This window comes from Sapajus apella, unplaced genomic scaffold (assembly GCF_009761245.1).
Source record: "Sapajus apella isolate SASKATOON/1434 unplaced genomic scaffold, GSC_monkey_1.0 scaffold46, whole genome shotgun sequence".
Lineage (NCBI taxonomy): Eukaryota > Metazoa > Chordata > Mammalia > Primates > Cebidae > Sapajus > Sapajus apella.
The window spans coordinates 15,357,413-15,376,421 of record NW_022436986.1 but is presented as its reverse complement, the minus strand read 5'-3'; the positions used below and the strand labels follow the sequence as shown (position 1 = coordinate 15,376,421).

Here is a 19,009-nt window from a genome sequence, read left to right as displayed (position 1 = left end):
AACGGAAACAACCCAAGTGTTCATCAGTAGATAAATGGATAAACAGAGTGTGGTACATCCATAGAATGGAATTTTCTATATCATAAAGACAAATGAACTTTTGATATATGCTACAATGTGGATGGACCTTAAAAATATTATGGTGACTGAAATTAACCAGACACAGAGGGACACAGAGTGTGTGATTCCACTTACATGAGGTTCCTAGAATAGACAAATTCACTACGACAGAAAGTGGAATCGATGTCCCCAGAGGTTGCAGGGAGGGGCATGGGGAGTTATTGCTCAATAATAATACAGTTTCCATTGTCACTGATGAAAAGGTTTTGGGGATGGATAGTGGTGATGGTTGCATGATATTGTGAATGTATTGAATGCCACTGAATTGTATATTTATAAGTAGTTAAAATGATAAATATCATATTGCATATATTTTACCACCAACACAAAACAAAACAACACCCTGGCAAATGACAGAAAATTCAGCCCAAATTTGCTTTGGCAAAAAAGTCAGAGTATTGGATCCTGTAAGCTGGACATCTGGTGGACATCTGTTTGGGAACCCCCAATCCCCGTCCCTGGCCTTCCCACCCTGCCCATCTTCCTTCCACTCCTCACAGCCTGTTTATTTTTGTAATGAGCAGAGCTTCATGTGCTTTTAGTAACCACAGTGATGAAGACGACCTCCCCCCAGACCTGGCCGAGGCAGTGGGAGTGACCACAGCTATAACCACAAACACCACAACCGCCGCCACACAAGTCTCTGTGCCGCTGCCGTCCCCCAAGGTCCAGAAAGTCAGCTCGCCTCACATGTCGGAAGGCAAAGGCCAGCTGTCCCCCGGGGCCAAGGTATTGGGGGTGGAAAGCCCTGGGGAGCAGCCACACTTGCTGGGAATTCAGTATCAGTTTACTGAGTGGCATCTGAGGCATGCATTTAAATTTTGCTTCAATTGTGTGTGCTTGTAAAACAACAACAATAACCAGAACATGTTTTTATACAGCTTGTCCCCCAAATACGAGCCAACCATTTGCGAGAGACTGAGTGAAATATAAAATCAGTTCATTGTACTTTAATTGCATTGTAAGAGATTTTTGAGGGCAATTTTGATTAAGAATCTCATCTCTATCATAAGCTATTAGTCCACTGTAAAGATAGACAGAAATCATTCCTTCCAACCATAGTGAACAGTTTGGAGGAGCAAAATCATAGAAGTGTCCCCATTCCTTTCCCTATGTCAGATAGCTGGTGTTAGTTTGAAAATAGGAAATTTTTTTTGAGACAGAGTCTCGCTCTGTGGCCAGGCTGGAGTGCAGTATCGCGATCTCAGCTCACTGCAGTCTCCGCCTCCCGGGTTCAAGTAATTCCTCTGCCTTAGCCCCCCAAGTAACTGGGACTACAGGTGCGTGCCACTACATCCGGCTAATTTTTGTATTTATAGTAGAGACGGGTTTCACCATGTTGGCCAAGCTAGTCTAGAACTTCTGACCTCATGATCCACCTACCTCGGCCACCCAAAGTGCTGGGATTACAGGTGTGAGCCACTGCGCCCAGCTGATAATAGGAAATATATTATTCCATTTGCTGGTTTGAAATTTCAGGAAATTGCCTGAGATGCGAATGAGCTATGACAAAGGCTTTACACAAGATGTTTCCCTTGGTTTTGTTTGAGAGACCTCTGGCTACGATCACTCTGTTGCAATTGCTCCAAATACAGTTGAACCTATTGCTATCCAAGTGGATACAAGTCAGAGGTTGCAGTGGTCCGTGCAACTACACGGAGAAAAGGGGCGTGCATGAGGCAGGTGCTCTGAAGGCAAGACTGGAGCTCCAGAGGCTGTTCCCAGCTCTTCCATTCATAAGCCACAGCAGTCACTTCCAAAACCCTTATTTCTTCAAGCCTCAGTTTCTTCCTCCTAAAAATGGCAATAAGATCTGCTATCTTGCTCTGGCTGGTGTCAGGTTCAGTGGAGGTCAAAGTGCTCATGCAAACTGGATGCCTGAGGCTTTTGCAGCTTCAGGAATCACAGTTCCTGGTAACAGCTAAAGGATAATGGTCCAGGCCCACCTCCTGCATAACCAAGGCCAGTCTTCCACCTGGTCCCTTCTCTGGGTGTCTCTGGAAATATCACTGCTTAGTGTTCCGCACAGACACCTGGATGGAACCCTCAGCCAGCGACTGGCCAAGACCGAGGTTCTCTGCATCTCTATAGCTCACCTCCTGGCGTCTCAGGCTGGATTATCCTCCACTGTGTCGAGAGCCCTGTACAGCTTTGTCTCAAGTGTGGACACAGGCTTCTACCACATAACCCACACTGTGGTTAAAACCAGGCTGAAAGAAACATTGGCAAAACAGATGGGAGTTGGGGTGGCGTGGATGGGACGTAAGTGGCATCCTACCAAAGGCCACAGGGCTCCCTCTCCTGGCCATCTCTCTCCTTGGGGCCTGGCTTGCCCCATTGATGGGTCTTATTTTTTCTCCTTTTAAAGATCTCGAGGCTATACATGTAGCTAAGACCCCAGAGCAGAAGGACAAACCGTTTTCCAAAAACAAACAACGTAACATTCCACGTGCCATCACCTGCCATGAAGACCATTGCTCTTAGTGCGCAGATTGGTTTAGCTCCTGGAGGACCCTGATTTGATCCTCTAAATCTAGGGCAAAGTCTTTGCTCTCTCTTTATACATTTGGAGGCCTCTTTAAAGTGTTTTTTCTCCAAAAGACCAGTCAAAGAGCTCTAAGAGTACTTAAGAAAAGCTGCCTGTAGCTCTGAAAGGGACAGTCCCTCACCCCTGCCTACTTCTATTTACGAAGTTTGCAGGAAAATACTGGGGTTCAGTCTCAACATTTTGTGCACTACTTGGCTGGGGAAATTCAAGGGGACTGTCGCGCTAATGAGATCAGTGTAGACGAGAGGCTGGGAACCTGTTTTTTCTGGTGACTTTCATCCTCAGTGCAGTGCAGTCTCTAACCAGGAGTGTTTTTGTCTGTCTTCCTAGAGCCCCTCTGACCGAGGAGGTGCCTTTACCTTGGAGCCGGGTGATCTTCTGATGGATTTCACAGAAGCCACTCCTCTGGTAAACTTCCTATTTTGCTAAAACCAGAAAAGCCACAGACCATAGAAACACCTTGGCAGTGGGACGGATGGACAGAGGTGGGCATTGCTGTGGAGGAGCCTCTTCCTCTCATCCCAGAGGCTCAGGGATCAGCTTTCATCCAGGGGTCAGGCACTGTGGGTCCCTCCACCTCTAGAGCCCTTGAGGGAGGAAGGGGTGCTCCCTTTGCTCCATGGGTAGTTGTGGGGGGCCTACTGTGCCTTTCTACTGCACTTCAAGTGTTATAGGGTTTGTCAGTGCTTTGATCTTGGCTTCTTGGCTTCCTGGACCACACCCTGCATGCCCACCCATGGGGAATCTCTTGCTGTTGCTTCCGACAATCCATCTGGTCTGAAGCACTGGCTCAAGGCCACATCCCAGCTTTCCAGGTCCTTCGTACTTCCCACCATCTTCCATCCTCTGCATACAGGTCTCTCCTTAGGTGAGAAACCCTTTTGAGGGGACAGAACACCAAATCACAAGTCACAGAGGCCAAACCTGGCTCCAGTGCCTGTTCCCCTTTTTAAGATCCTTGTCATTGGATAGTCACCTTGTCCAATGACTCTCCTTGTCCAATGACAAATCCTTGTCATTGGCCAGTCACTGAGGATGTCACTGTTTGCCCTTTCTGCCTCAGAGGAGTGCTATAAGGATCACGAGAGAGACAGAGAGTCCTCCAAGAATAGAAAGCAGCACAGAAATGTGCAAGGAATTATGCCCATTATGAGGTGACCCAGGCACATTTGGATATACCTTTCTCTGGGCTCAGCCTAATACCTGAGTATACTTGAGCTTGAATCACAATCCACAAACACGGATTGGGAGTCAGATTTCTGGCCAAGTCAAAAAATGTCTCCTGAGAGTCGACTGTGTGCCCAGCTGAGTGCTAGGCTTTCAGGGCGGAGAGGGCAGCTAAGGCTGTAGGGGAAGTGAGGTTGACGAGTAGCTGCCAGTGATGTGAGAGCCACATAGAAGATGCTCAGGGAGAATCCAGAAGTGGGAGGCGTTCAGGGACAGCTTGCTGGAGTAGGAGTGGGGTGGATGGGGAGGATCCTGGAAGGTTTCAAGAGAGGACAAATGGGGCAAAGCGCTGCCAGGCTTTAGGAATGGTCACCATTCCCAGTCAGCTGGCATACGGAAATCATGTGTACCCTTGTGTTCCTCGTCTAGAGAGTTGGGACAGATTAAGAGCTTCCAGGCAGCAGTCTTGGATAAACAGCTGACAGCTGACTGTGGGTGACCCCTGCTCTGGGAAGCTTCAGAGTTACCCCTTGCTGTGCTCCAGTAAACGTAGGAGAGTTATTCATGGCCTTCTTGTTAGACGATTTGCCAAGATTGTTCACAGATGAAAGGGCCCTTCTCCCCTGCCTTTCCAGTAGGGGAACCCAGAAACAGAGGGCCTTCACACATCACCTCATCACCCCTTTGATGGATGGAAACGTGAGTCCCAGTCGGGGGGTCATCATGTGGGGCGAAGCTGGAGCTGGGATCCAGGTGTCCTCGCTCCTCCCCGGTGTGCTGTGCATCCTGTTGGGCTCCATCTGGTCTCCTCTTTAGGGACTTGCCACTTAGGAAAAAAGCAATTCCTGGAAGAAGGGCTTCATTCCAAGTATACCTGAGACTGGGAAAGATGAACAAGGGGCGTGGAAGAAGGGCCTGGGCCTGGTCTACGTCCCAGCTGAGCATCCCAACAGAGGCCTGACGTCCCAGGAAGGCCTTCTTGTGGGAGATAGAAGCCCAAGCAGCAGTCTGAGCACACCCTGGCTGAAAGGCAGCATTCCCCAAAGGGATCCGAGAACGCCTAGGATGTAACCCGAGGTCCTATGAAGGTAAAAAGGAGAAGACTAAGTTCCAAGAGTCACATTGAGGAAAACGTGTCTGGCAAGAATAGGAGCCAGTGGAGGAAGATAACTCTTGGAGTTAGACTTGTGGGCAACTTCCAGGCTGCTGAAACACGCTGCAATGACTGCTGTAGAGTTCATGTGAACTGCTGCTGCTGTGGGACTCGGTGTCTAACCCTGTCTGGGGACCCTGGGATGCCAGGGTTTTACAGTATAAATAGGAGTCTGCCAGGTGAAGAAAGTGGACCAAGGCAGTCTATGTAGAAATCACAGCATGGACAGAGTAAAGGACCTGGCAGGTCTGATCAGGGTCAGTTTCCAAAAACATACATGGTGGCTTTGACAAGCGTGTTGAGATTCCCTTAGAGATCATCATGTTGCAGGTTCAGCTTGTAGATTTAATTACTTGTAAATTTAAATGGTCCTTTCTTTGTTTGAACCTAACAGGCTGAGATTAGAAAGGAAGCAGCACCTGGCAGGGAATCAGAGCTGCCGGGATCTGAGGGGTGAATGCCTGCCAAATGACTGTCCAGCCTCTGCTTGCACCCCTTCAGTAACAGGAAGCTCATTCCCTCTCCCTGACACATGCTGCTCATATCTCAGGGTACCTCTGACTTAGCTATGAAATGGGTATAGGCCTGTTTCACTGCGTAGACATGGGACAACTGTGTCTCAGTACTGCACTGAGATAGCCACCACTTCACAGCTGAAGTTTGCAGTGACTGTGTGTCCTCAGGATAAAGCATCCTTTGAGGCATGAGTGTGTGTCTTCAGGCCTCAGGGAGAAGGTGTCCTCGGCATCTGGCTTTTTGGCAAGAGCTCTCTCCATTTTGGGCTTTCCTTGGTACCATGGGCCTTGTCCTTACTTTGATCCAGAATCCCGTTTCCATGAGTGCCAAAGGGTCCCAGAGGGGAAGAGGACACTCCAGCAGTCTGCTTCTCCCTTTGGTCCTCCTCCCTCTGTCTCCTTCCCCCAGCATCAGAAATGCAAGCAGCAGCCTTCCCACATATTGGTAGGGTGACGGGGAGGTCTCTATCTCACAAGTCCGTGTCTTGACACCGTGGTTGAGGGCTTCACAGGGGCTTCCTTATCCATGGGAGGAAGGAGCCAGAAGTAGAGGGAGGCAAGAGCAACCCCCATGCCTGACTTGTGACCAGGGCTTCCCAACTATCTGGCCTATCAGCTGGAACAATGCCTTGGGACCTTCTTCTCCATTCCTTCACACACAGATGGGAAAACCAAGCTCAGACAGGGGCAGACGCTCAGCCCAGATCACACAGCAAGTGTGTGTCAAAGCCAGTTCTAGAACCTAGATGCTGGGCTGCCATTCCAGTGTCAGATGGCCCAAGCCAGGATATATCTCTCTCTTTCTCTGTTAGCAAGTCCCCTCTCTCAAAGCGGGTCAGATGCCCTGGCCTTCCCCTGGGCTGTAGGATAGCCCTGGGACCGTCTCCAAGCTGTCAGCCCAGGTTTGGTCCTCAGTGTTGCTGAATGGAGCATGAGGAAGGGAGGTGCGCAGGTGCCTTGGTCTAAGAGACTCAGCCTGGATGAGCTGTGGTTATTTTGCCAGCAGTCCTGCACGATTCACCTCCAGCCGCTCTCTCTGAGCCTTCCTGTTGAGGAGGAAGCAGCACTTTACAGGTATAAATATCAGAACTTCCAAGTGCTACTCATCACACAGGCAGTGAATTACCCCTCCTGGGTGAATACTTTTTCCATGCAGTCATTTCCCAAGCTGACAGCCTGTCTCTAGCCCCCTGCCTACTACTGGCCAAGACTCCTGAGGTCCCACCACCATCCTGGTCCCTAGGCCCAGTGCTGGACCAACAGGGAACTGGAGATCTTGCCTTCATTCAGCAACGTGCCACCAAGACACTGTCAGAACTAGCGTAACACCAGCCAGGCATGATAGTGTGCGCTTATAGTCCCAGCTACTCAGGAGGCTCAGGTAGGAGAATCACTTGAACCCGGAAGGTGGAGGTCGCAGTGAGCTAAGAGAGCACCACTGCACTCCAGCCTGGGCAACAAGGCGAGAGTCCACCTCAAAAACAAAGCCAGGCTCACTCAGTGGCTCACACCTGTAATCCTAGCACTTTGGGAGACCTAGGTGGGTGGATCACCTGAGGTCAGGAGTTCGAGACCAGCCTGACCGACATGGTGAAACCCCCATCTCTACTAATAATACAAAATTAGCAGGGCACAGTGGTGGCAGGTGCCTGTAATCCCTCGGGAGACTGAGGCTGAAGCAGGAGAATCGCTTGAACCCAGGAGGCGGAGGTTGCAGTGAGCCGAGATCACGCCACTGCACTCCACCCTGGGTGACAAGAGTGAAACTCCATCTCCAAAAAATTAAAATTAAAAGAAAAATAGCGTTAACTGCAATCACTCTTAGCACTCTTGATTCTTGTGGCCAGTCTCTGTGTGGAGTGGTCTTCAAAGAAGCACAGTCCAGCAAACCAAGAGTAACAAAAAGGTTCAATCTGGAACAGGCGTCTCTCAAAAATTCATTAAAGAATATTAAATTAACACCTCCTGTAACATATCTTGAATCGCTTTTTGCCTTTTCCTTTATTCTCTTACATTCCTTGACTCCAGGAACTTTCATTCTCAAACTACACACACACACACACACACACACACACACACACACACACACACACACACACACTAACTTTGCTTTTGTAGCTTTCTCCCTCTCCTTTTCCCAAACCTTTTCTGCCCTAGTCCCCAGCTCTTTTATTAGGTAGCTCAATTTAGCAGTCTTAAGCCTTAGAACCTTCACAGCTTCATGTTTTTCCATTTCCGATTCTGCCTCAGAGTTCGTCATCAGATCTGAGTTTCTGCCTGGGTTGCGAGAGGTGGAGCACGCGGGAGAGAAGGGAAGGAGTTGTGTGCCAAGACAGCACCTGTTCTCCATTTGGTATTTTCTTTAAGGTGTGAACGTGAGCAGGTGCATGGGGGCACTGGCGTTGATTGAACGAGGGGAGTTGGGAGAGGTTACACTGATGCGTTAGTGATGTCGACCCCAGAATGCGGAGTCTTGTACCCCCTACTTCAAGTCTGCCATGCTGACTTCCCTCCCCGGGTGACACAGACCATGGACACCTATGTGTTCTGTGTTCTTGGCTTTTTCTCCTTGAGGCCTGTCCCTCTCTGATCCCCAGGCTTCATGAACCACTCACCCAACTGCAAATCAGAGCCAATTAGCACCCAGATCCCTTCTGGACTATGACATGTTAGTCAAGAGTTCATGTGTCAGGGAGGACAGTGCTCTGGCCAGAGGAAGGCTGTGTAGGGCATGGGAATAGGCCCTGGGGTAGATGTTAGGAGTCAGTTTCTATCTGGTGCAATAACTTACTTTTATTTTGAACTGAATTCTACCAGCAGGGCTAAAGCTGAATCTCACCAAATCAAATTACGGTGCCCCTTCTGTGGTTTTATCTGTGTTCCCCAGGGCACAGGGAGGTGGAAAGAAATCTATTTAGTCCATGATGTCATCTGTTCGCTGATACATTTAGGCCACTCCTTGCTTCTTTCGTGGCTGTTTTGGGCAGGTGGAGATCACTGTCCTGCCAGGATGTGTGACTGTCTACTTGTTGGACAACATTCTGTTCTGGGGCCATCCTGTCCTGGGGCCTGCCATCTCCTCAGCTCTACCTTAGGGGGTTGGTTGGGGGTTGGTTCTTTATGCTTTTCAATCCCTGCTTCCCAGCCTCCATGCATGGAGAAAGTTGCACAGGGCTCCTTTGCTCAGCACTCACCAATGTCTACGCTCCTCTTCCCTCTGAATTTTCTCTCCAATGCCCAGACTAGCCATCTCTTAGAATCCTTACACATTTCATCATCATTTATCTATGCTGAGAATCTTTCTGTCTCCCCAAGAGTCAGATTTTCAACTCAAAAGCCAAGCAGATATAGAAGAATGTAGCTGCTTACCTGTAGAAAAGACCCAAGGAAGAAAGGATATACTCAGTGAAAAAAATTAAGTGGTATTTCAAAATAGCCTTCGATTCCATGTGTTAGCTTACTGCCTTCTCACCAACAGTCCAGAGTGTGGGAACCCCAGGATGTTCTTTTGTTTCAATCCAATAAGATGCGTATTTAAGAAAGGTTAGAAATACTTGTGCAATGGATCAATACTTCTTTACCATAAAAGTCAAATGCTGGGCAAAGCCGTAAGGCGTTCATTATGTCCTTCAGTTGAGACCCCGGTGGCTGGGACATATTTTGGCTTCTAGGCAGTGTGACCATGTTTCTCGGTCATTTGTGCCAGCTTTCATTTTCTTCAAAAAATACACATTGCATGCCTGTTGTCGTCAGAGGAGAAAAGACCCAGTAGCCTGGGGTCCCTGATGTAATTGGTTCTGGTTGGAGCATGGATGCCGGGGGGCAGTGGTGGGAACTGATCCCGAGGGCAGCGGGGAGACAGCTTTCTGCAGGATATGCCCTGGGGTCCATAGAGAGCAGCAGGAGGGTTTTAATAGTCTGCAGGTTACTGCAGACTACGTAAAAGTTAACTGCAGGTGACTCAGATGGATTCACTTTAAAAAATGGATTTAGGCCGGGCGCGGTGGCTCACGCCTGTAATCCCAGCACTTTGGGAGGCCGAGGCGGGTGGATCACGAGGTCAAGAGATCGAGACCATCCTGGTCAACATGGTGAAACCCCGTCTCTACTAAAAATACAAAAAATCAGCTGGACATGGTGGTGCATGCCTGTAATCCCAGCTACTCAGGAGGCTGAGGCAGGAGAATTGCCAGAACCCGGGAGGCAGAGGTTGCGGTGAGCCGAGATCGCGCCACTGCACTCCAGCCTGGGCAACAAGAGCAAAACTCCGTCTCCACCTCCTAAAAAAAAAAAAAAAACTGGATTTAGAAACAGTCAACAAAATGAACCTTTGCAAATTCAATTTCTACACCTTCCAAATTTGAATAGTAAAACAGGCCATCGTGAAGACCATTGTGAGATAATAGTTGTAAAAAGCTCTTTGGAAATTGTCCAGAACTGCACAATTGTGAAGAGGTCAGAGTTAGATCACTTTGGAGAAGGAAAAGAGGACAGCAATTTTCTTGATCATTTTTCCATGAAACTTACCCAGCGGCTGTATTTTATTCTTCACAGCAGGATGATATCAGCTATTTAAGGAAACTCTCTTGAGCTAAAAGATGTGTATATTTGTTCTCTGGAGCAAATGGTCCCTCCCTGAAACTCAAAATAACCCTGTCCGTGGTTCCCTCTCCTAACATCAAGCGTCCTCTGTCCACCAACCTCATTCTTAGCAGTACAAGCTGTTGGACCTCTCTGCTGGGCGCATGGTGCTATTCAAGGATAAGGTGGAGAACCCTGTGTATCCCAAAGGATGTGGCACTTTTCTCACAATATTTGGTATTTTCCAGCTAAGTAGCAGGGTGTCCCAGCGCCAATACAAGATGCCACGGCTGGGCCCATGCATCTTGTCATGGGGTCCGGATCAGTTTGTTTTCTGAACACAGATAACAAAGAGCCAAGACATATGAAATCCTGAAGCATATGGTACAGCTGGGCACAATGGATCATGCCTGTAATCTGGATACTTTGGGAGGTTGAGGAGGCGGGGGATCTCTTGAGGCCAGGAGTTCAAGACCAGCCTGGGCAACGTAGTGAGCCCTTACCTCTACAAAAAAGAAAAATTAAAATATTAGCCAGGCATGGTGGCACATGTCTGTAGTCCTAGCTACTCAGGAGGCTGAGGCAGGAGAATCTCTTGAGCCCAGGAGTTTGAGACTGCCATGAGCTATGATCACACCACTGAACTCCAGACTGGGTGACAGAGCAAGACCCTGTCTCTTAAAAAAAAAAAAAAAAAATGGGCGTGGTGGCTTATACCTGTAATCCCAACACTTTTGGAGGCCTAGGTGAGCAGATCACTTGAGGTCAGGAGTTTGAGACCAGCCTGGCCAACATGGTGAAACCCTATCTCCATTAAAAATACAAAAATTAGCCAGGCGTGATTGTGGGCCTGTAGTCCCAGCTACTTGTGGGGGCTGAGGCAGGGGAATCATTTGAACCCAAGAGGCAAAGGTTGCAGTAAGCTGAGACTGTGTCACTGCACTCCAACCTGGGCAACAGAGCGAGACTTCGTCTCAGAAAAAAAAATTAGCTATATGTTCCTCCCCATGAAATATTTCTTTCCCAGTGACCCCCTTAGACATCCACTCACTTACATACCACGGTGTGTGCCCTTGTTAAACAGAGTGCAGGAGGGCACCAAGCATGGAAGGCAAATGCTTTAAGTGTGTGCCCATGCCTCATATTCCTCCATGGCTGACATCACTAATTCATCCTGGCTCTCCTTCTGGCTTGGCTTGGGCAATGCTTCAGAACCCTCAACCGTGTGCCGAGAAGCCACTACCTGTCCTGTGCAGTTGACATAGGAGACAGCCTCTACCTACCAGGCCTGGGAATGGGGTCTTGGTGTGTCATCTGCTCAGATGATGGAGAAGATATATGAAGGACAGACAGGAGAAAAGAAGGCTGAGAGAGGAGGGAGGAGGGTGGGACCAGAAGCCAGTTGGCCAGAGGCTGGAAGTAGGCTGTGGGTGAGACTGGCTTGAGAACAGTCTGGCGTTGCCAGATCCGTCTTGCACTGTGCTATCTTTCTCTCCTTTCCCCTCCCCTATCTCCTCTTCCTCCTCCCCTTCTCTCCTCTCCTCGTGAGCAGGCAGAGCCCGCCAGCAACCCCCACTGTGCCCACTCTCGCTGTTCTCCTCCACTCTCTCTCCCCATGAAGGAAGAGACCACTGGAGTTTGCATGTACCCTCCAATCAAAACAAGGCTGGTAGGTACCCTGGCAGGGAGAGGGGCCTGGCCAGGAGAGGTGAGGTGGGCAGGAGCCACCAGGCGAGGTGGAAGCCTGGGTGGGCGTGCAGAAGCCCCAGATCTCAGGACGAGCCCACCAACAGGTGCTCTCACTCCAGGTGGATGGAGGATTTGGAGTCCACCTGGCCCTGGTCAAATTGGAATATGCAGCTGTGGGTGCCCCCTTCGCTTCCAGGTCTCAAGAATCAAGAAGAGTTTGTTTTCCTGGAATTTCAATGAGCATAGATGCTTTCCCCAGAGAGAAATATATGCTTTGGTACTCACCAGATGGACTCTTAAGTTGCATTTCTATTGAAAAGAAAACTTTTTGAAATGCGTCTTCTTCTGCTGTTTATCAAGCTAATGACATAATAGGAGTGCTACCTAACAATGTGAATGAAATCACCTGTCATCCCAATTTAGCATTTTTTGTCCGTTTTTACATATTTCCTTCCATTTATTCATATCATTCATGATTTTACATAGTTAAATCGTAATAACCAAATTCTCTCCTGTTTTTCTCTTTTCCCTTAATGCTACCATGTTGTTTCTATCTTGTTCTTGTTACCACGTTATATGACTGTATTCCATCAAGCGAATGGTCTGCCATTTCCCGAACACATTCTGTACTACGGGATGTGTGCTTTGTTTCCAGTTTGTTACTATTCGGGAGAACGCATGTAGCTTTTTGCATCAGGAATTTTATTTTCTTAGGCTAGACACTGCTGGATGAAATATTACAAGTTTGGCTTTTGCCCCCTTTCTAAAGTGGTTGTGCTAACAGATAGTGCCATCAGAAGAGAGTGACTATGCTTTTCACCACACCTGAGCAACACAGGGTACCACTGTTGAAATATATTTTTCTTACTTACAGCAGGTATAAAATAATTCTTTGAGGTGGCTAACTTTCACCTATTGAATAGCAATAATAAACCACTTTCCGGCCAGGCACGGTGGCTCACACCTGTAATCCCAGCACTTTGGGAGGCTGAGGCAGGCAGATCACTGGAGGTCAGGAGTTTGAGTCCAGCCTGGCCGACATGTGAAATCCCAACTCTACTAAAAATACAAAAATTAGCTGGGCATGTTTTGTAGCGTGTGCCTGTGATCCCAGCTACTCGGAAGGCTGAGGCAAGAGAATCACTTAAACCTGGGAGGAGGAGGTTGCGGTGAGCTGAGATTGCGCCACTGCCCTCCAGCCTGGGTGACAGAGTGAGACTCCATCTCAAAGTAAACAAACAAACCAACCAACCAACCACTTTCTCGCTCGGCTTCATGATGGTCTGTCTGAGAGTCTTATCTATTACTTTCCACTAGGATGTTGGTCTCAGAGCACCTTGCTGACCCAATAGGCAACAAGAAGAGAATGTACCTCCAGACTTCACCCAAGAGTCTTTCTTTCACCTGAGCTAAAAGGCAGTTTGAGGCCTATTCTGTCAATTTTGAGATGTGTAAAGGGACCAGAGAGATTTGTGGGAAGGGGAGCAGACTTGGGCTGGCTATCTCTGTATACATGGCAAAGATATTGTCATCCCCAGAAGGGGGAGACCTGCTTCACCCATTCGGAAAAGCTTGGCCAATTTGGGTCTCAGCTAATGTGTTCTTACTAATCCCTGCCCCACCCTCCCACTGGAGCCACTCAAGTAGCTATCCCAGAGTCCACAGGCAAGAACTCCGGCTGGCCCTGGACAGTGGTGGCCTTGGTGTCTTGCCTCAGCCCTCTGCTGGCGGGTGGTATGGTATGCCTTCACCAGCAGGTGTGCAGACAGTTTCTGTGCCCCAGGAATCATACACAAAGCTAGTGCCAGAGTCATCAGGCCCCCGGGCCTCATGGCGTACCCTAGGCTGACTTGAAAAAATAAGCCCTCCCATTTCCCAAGGCCTCCAGGAGGCCAAAGACAAAATGACCAAAGACACGGAAGTCGAGTCCTTTTGGCCACCACTACCTGATCAACTGTTCATCTGACCTCATTCAGACTAGCTCCGTCCTGCAGGTACTCCCAGCACTGGGCATCTTTGTGCATCAAACCTTCTGTTCCCAAGGGCCGTGGGGCAGGATTCTCCCACGCTTCCATGGGTTTCCCTGAGGGCTCCCTCTATTGGCTAAAGCATACAGGGAGTTCAGTAACTGAAGTGATTAGACAGCGAATACTTTCTGGCTTAATCAGCCCAGCCTCCTTGTACCCTGCCTGCTGTTAAGAGACCATGTGACCTCTCAGCAGCCTCTAGGCCATTCCTACAGCTATGGAGAAGTCATCAGAAGCCACCCCAGGCAGTTCTGACTCCCTCATTATCCACCTTGACTGTGGCTTTTTATGAGTCAGGCCTGGAAGGCCCAAGCAGATCCTGCTGAAGGCAGCTCCAGGGAGAGACAAGTGTGGAGGTGCGCACTGAACACGAGACCGAGGCTGTCATCCCCACTGGGCCTCGCCCTGCAGTCCAACGCCAGGCAGATACAACCACCAGTCCACAATCCTGAGGGACCCTTTATGTGTTTCCTTATACGAGTGATGAAGGCTCTGCGGAGGCACCCGTGAATCCTTCAGTTCCATTTTAAAGGTGCTCTACCAAAGACTGCAAAACTTTGTTTTCTAATCTGAAGGTAACCCCCTTTTCTTTCTCTCTTTTGAAGATAAAAACATTCCCGGCTGATACAATGAACCCGTTTCCTGATACTTTCACCACAGGGCCACAGTTTACTGTAAGTAGATCCAGAAAACATATGTGCATTTTCAAACGTTGTTCCCATGTAGTGTGCTTTTCTGTGGGATGCCAGACAGCAAGCTCAATCGCTTCTTTTGATCACCGTTGAACTCCACAAGGTCGGGAAGAAGCTTGGATTTACAGTCTGCCTCTTTATTTTATTGATGTGAGATTGACTTAAAATTAACCATTTTCAAGTGACAATTCAGTGACAGTACATTCACAGCATTGTGCAATGACCACTTCTGTTTAGGTCCAATACATTTTTATTGCATCCTCCAAAAATCCCACACCCATTAAGCAGTTCGTCCTCATTTTCCCCTTATTCCTACCCCCTGGCAACCACCAGTCTGCATTCTGTGTCTACGGATTTACCTAGTCTGGATATTTCATCTAAATGGAATCATATGTTTCCTTTTGTGACTGGTCTCTTTCACTTAGCATAATGTATTTGAGGTTCATCCACACATGTTTTTCTTTCTTTCTTTCTTTCTTTTTTTTTTAGGTGGATTTTCGCTCTGTCACCCAGGCTGGAGTGCAGTGGCATGATCTCAGCTCACTGCAACCTCTGCCTCCTGGGTTCAAGCATTTCTCCTGCCTCGGCCTCCTGAGTAGCTGGGATTACAGGCGCCTGCCATCTTGCCTGGCTAATTTTTATGTTTTTAGTAGAGACAGGGTTTCATCATGTTGGCCAGGCTGGTTTTAAACTCCTGACCTCAGGTGATCCACCCACCTCGGCCTCCCAAAGTGCTGGGATTACAGGCATGAGCCACCGTGCCTGCCCCGTCTTCTTACTTAAGGTGAAAGTAGTAATAAGAATATCCTCCTCATATCCTGTTGAGACAAGGATCAAAACGGGCCGAGAATTTGTAAGTGCTTTAGTAACCACAAAACATCCCACACATGTCAATTATGATAGTTGTTTCTCAAGGCTGGAGAGGTAGGGGGGAGTGATGAACACAAACAGGTAGTCCTGACAACAGACTTCTTGTCACTGCCTCTCTGGGTGTCGCTGGGCAGCTTGTTTGTTCTGCCAAGGCTGGGCACAGTGGCTCATGCCTGTAATCCCAGCACTTTAGGAAGCTGAGGTGGGAGGATCACATGAGACCAGGAGTCGAGATCAGCCTGCGCAACATAGAGAGACCCTGTCTCTACAAAATAATAATAATATATTAGCTGCTGATTTATTAAATTTATTATTTATTAAATGTATTATTAATTTAATAATCACAGTGGGATAAATTTAATAATAATAAATTTATAATAATAAATAAGTCCCAGCTACCCAGGAGGCTGAGGCAGGAGGATCTCTGGAGCCCAGGAGGTGGAGGCTGCAGTGATCCATGATTGCACTACTGTACTCCAGCCTGGACAACAGAGTGAGACCCTGTCTCCATTTAAAAAAAAATATTCTGCCAAATGTTTAAATGCTGTTGTTTCTTCATCTGCAAAATGAGAGAGTTTGATAATGTTCATGCTTCTTTTCAGGGCTCAACTCATTCTTTAAATGAAAGTTTCTGCAGAAACTCACTGTATAATGAGCCATTAGGTGACACAGAAGTGAGGAATCTGGGGTCCAGTCCTCCTTCCTCTCAGTCTATCCTCCTCTAGGAGCTGGAGCTTGCAATTTCTATGATCCCTGAAGCTCCCTCCAAAGGATTTCTGTACCGTCTGGAGGATCTGTGAGGTGGGCTGTGCGTGGCTAAGCGTAGCTCTAAGTGCAGTCTTATGAGACAGATGACGACCACTGCCTCACATGGCTTCAGCCACATAGGGAGAGACAGAGCAGTGGCTGATTCAAGTCTCAGAGGATGAGCAGAGGTGGGAAGGTGTCCAGCATGGCAGGCAGAGAGAAAAACAGGTTCCTAGAACAGTCCATTTCTAGGGTCATGAGCTGCTTCCAGCATCTGCCTTTTAAGAATGAGAGGGCAGAGATATGAGGCTCTGCCAGGATGTTAGATGCTATTGCCTTGACACTCATCCTGGCTCCCTGCAGTCTTGCTGGACACAGCTCCCCAGCTGGAAGCTCCGGCTCCACCTCCCTCAGTTGGCCGTAGTGGGGCACTCTGGCCTTCTGCCCAGCCTTGGCAGTGCTGTGAGACACTCAGGGAAGCCCTTCCCAAAAGCTGGGGGCCAAGATGGAGCAGGAAGCCAATGGAAGAAACCACGCTGGGACTTTTGAACTGAGCAAGAGTGGCTTGAAGACAGCTGGAGCAGGCAGAGGGAATATCATGAGCCAGAGTCCTAGAGCGAGCGGGGTCATCACACATTCAAAGGACTGAAAAGCAGGCAGGCCAGTGTGACTGGGATGCAGGAAGCAAGGGTGGCTGGGTGTGAGAGGAGGAAGGGGATGTAGGTGGTGTCAAAACTGGAGGGGCATGACCATGTTGGCCTTGTAGTCCACAGTAGGGATTCTGATCTCCATCCTAAGAGCAAAGAGAAAACTCTGAGGGACTTTGAGCAGGGAAGTGACAGGGCAGATACACTTGGAAGGGATCCCCGTTATCACAGTGGGAAGACAGTGGCTTCCAGGCAGAGTGGATTCAGGACAGTAGCCTGGAAATGCAGGATAGTGGTTTAAGGAAGAGAGAGCAGAGAGCTTGACCTGGAGTGGTTTTGCTGGTGGAAGTGAAGAGAAGCACATAGATAGGGAAGATATTTAGGAGGCTGGTAAGATATAGGATTAGATGAGGCAGAGAGAGGGTCAGAAATGGTTCCCAGAGAGCCGGGCATAGTGGCTCATCCCTGTAATCCCAGCACTTTGGGAGGCTGAGGCGGGTAGATCTCCTGAGGTCAGGAGACAGAGACCATCCTGGCTAACACAGTGAAACCCCATCTCTACTCAAAATATAAAAAACTAAATGGATGTGGTGGTGCGTGCCTGTAGTCCCAGCTACTCAGGAGTCTGTGGCAGGGGAATCGCTTAAACTCAGAAGGCAGGGGTTCCAGTGAGCCAAGATCATGCCACTGTACTCTAGCCTGGGCGACAGAGCAAGACTCCATCAAGAAGGAAGGAAGGAAGGAGGGAGGGAGGGAGGCAGGAAGGGAGGGGAAGGAAGGGGAAGGGAGGGAGAGGAAGGGGGAGGAAGGGGAAGGAAGGGGAAAGAGTTCTCAGATTTCTGATTTGCAGAATGTGGATTGACAGTGGTTCCATTCACTGGGATAAGGAAACTTGGAAAAAGAATTGGTTGGGAGAGATGAGTTTGCCTTTGGCCATGATGAATTAGAAATGCCTTTGAAACATCCAGATGGGCACAATGAATGGGTGGTTGGATATCCAAGTCTGTAACTCAGGAGAGAGGACTAGACCAGAGACAATGATTAGGGAGGCAATGACAGCTGGATGGTAACAGAAGCCAAACTCATGGGCTTCAGCGTCACAATTCTCCCGTCCCCGTATGTCATGTTCTCATTTCCTTCCTGCCAAGATCATGACACTTGAACTTGCTGCAGGTTTGGCCTCTCCACAGGCCTCCAGACCTATCCTGGCCACAGTGACACGGCGAGTTTAGCAGCTCTGGGAAGCTCTGCACAAAGTTGGTCTGGCAGGTGATCTAACATCGATGGAGCTGGGTTTCAACAGCTAAGCCCTTGCTTGATCCTGAAGCCAGTTTCTACTTTGTATTCAGGCCTATTAACTGGGTCTCTGCTGATACTCAGCTGAGTACATTGGTCCATCTAGGGTGGCGGCCCCTGCCTGGCTCTGGCCAGATTTCTGCTCCACATGCTTCTTTCTAACCTGGCTCTGTTCATCTGTTACCTGGTTTGTTCCAGTGAAAGCTTGTTCATTCACTCATTCATTTCCTCATTCAGTGAATGTAAAAAAGATGGATTCTTAGGGTTGAGATTTATTAATATAAGTAATGTTTTTACTGCTTTTTCAAGGTCATTCTTTAGTGAAGCTGGCTTTTTTATTTTTTACTTGAAGTATATGACAGTGCAGAGCACAGTGACTGCTAGTACAGTTTGGTGCCCCCACCTCAATTCATGCCAAGGCCCTGCCCCATTTACTCACTATTGCCTTTGCACCGTCAGTGCAAATTTGCCTTTTTTTTCCCAGAAAGAATAAATAATGGCATCAAAGGCCAGGCTCAATGGCTCTTGCCTGTAATCCCAGCACTTTAGGAGGTTGTGGCAGGTGGATTACCGGAGATGAGATCAGGAACATCCTGGCCAACGTGGTGAAACCCCGGCTCTACTAAAATACAAAAAATTTTAGTAGAGCTGGGTGTGGTGGCACGCACCTGTAATCCCAGCTACTCGGGAGGCTGAGGCAGGGGAATCACCTGAACCTGGGAGGTGGAGATTACAGTGATCCGAGATGCCAACACTGCACTCCAGCCTAGTGACAGAGCAAGACTTCGTCTCAAAAACAAAGAGCAAAAATTAGCTGGGCGCCATGGTGGGCACCCATAACCCCAGCCACTCAGGAGGCTAAGGTAGGAGAATGGCTTGAACCTGGGAGGTAGAGGTTGTAATGAGCCGAGATTCGGAGATTGCGGCACTCCGGCCTGGGCAACAGAGTGAAACTCC

The 19,009-nt window shown here is 48.6% G+C and overlaps 1 protein-coding gene across 4 annotated transcripts in view; it reads left to right on the top strand.

The window, feature by feature from the left end:
* EPB41L4B (erythrocyte membrane protein band 4.1 like 4B) overlaps positions 1 to 19,009 on the top strand; it is a 161,531-nt gene that overhangs the window by 135,656 nt on the left and 6,866 nt on the right. The window contains exons 21-24 of one of the 4 annotated variants that reach the window (XM_032240302.1): positions 663 to 849; positions 2,999 to 3,076; positions 11,637 to 11,753; positions 14,406 to 14,474. In XM_032240302.1, coding sequence (XP_032096193.1) covers positions 663 to 849; positions 2,999 to 3,076; positions 11,637 to 11,753; positions 14,406 to 14,474 — 451 coding nt within the window. Of the gene's footprint in view, positions 1 to 662; positions 850 to 2,998; positions 3,077 to 11,168; positions 11,610 to 11,636; positions 11,754 to 14,405; positions 14,475 to 19,009 lie in introns of those variants that run through there. The other 3 variants (XM_032240303.1, XM_032240304.1, XM_032240305.1) reach the window with 3 other exon arrangements.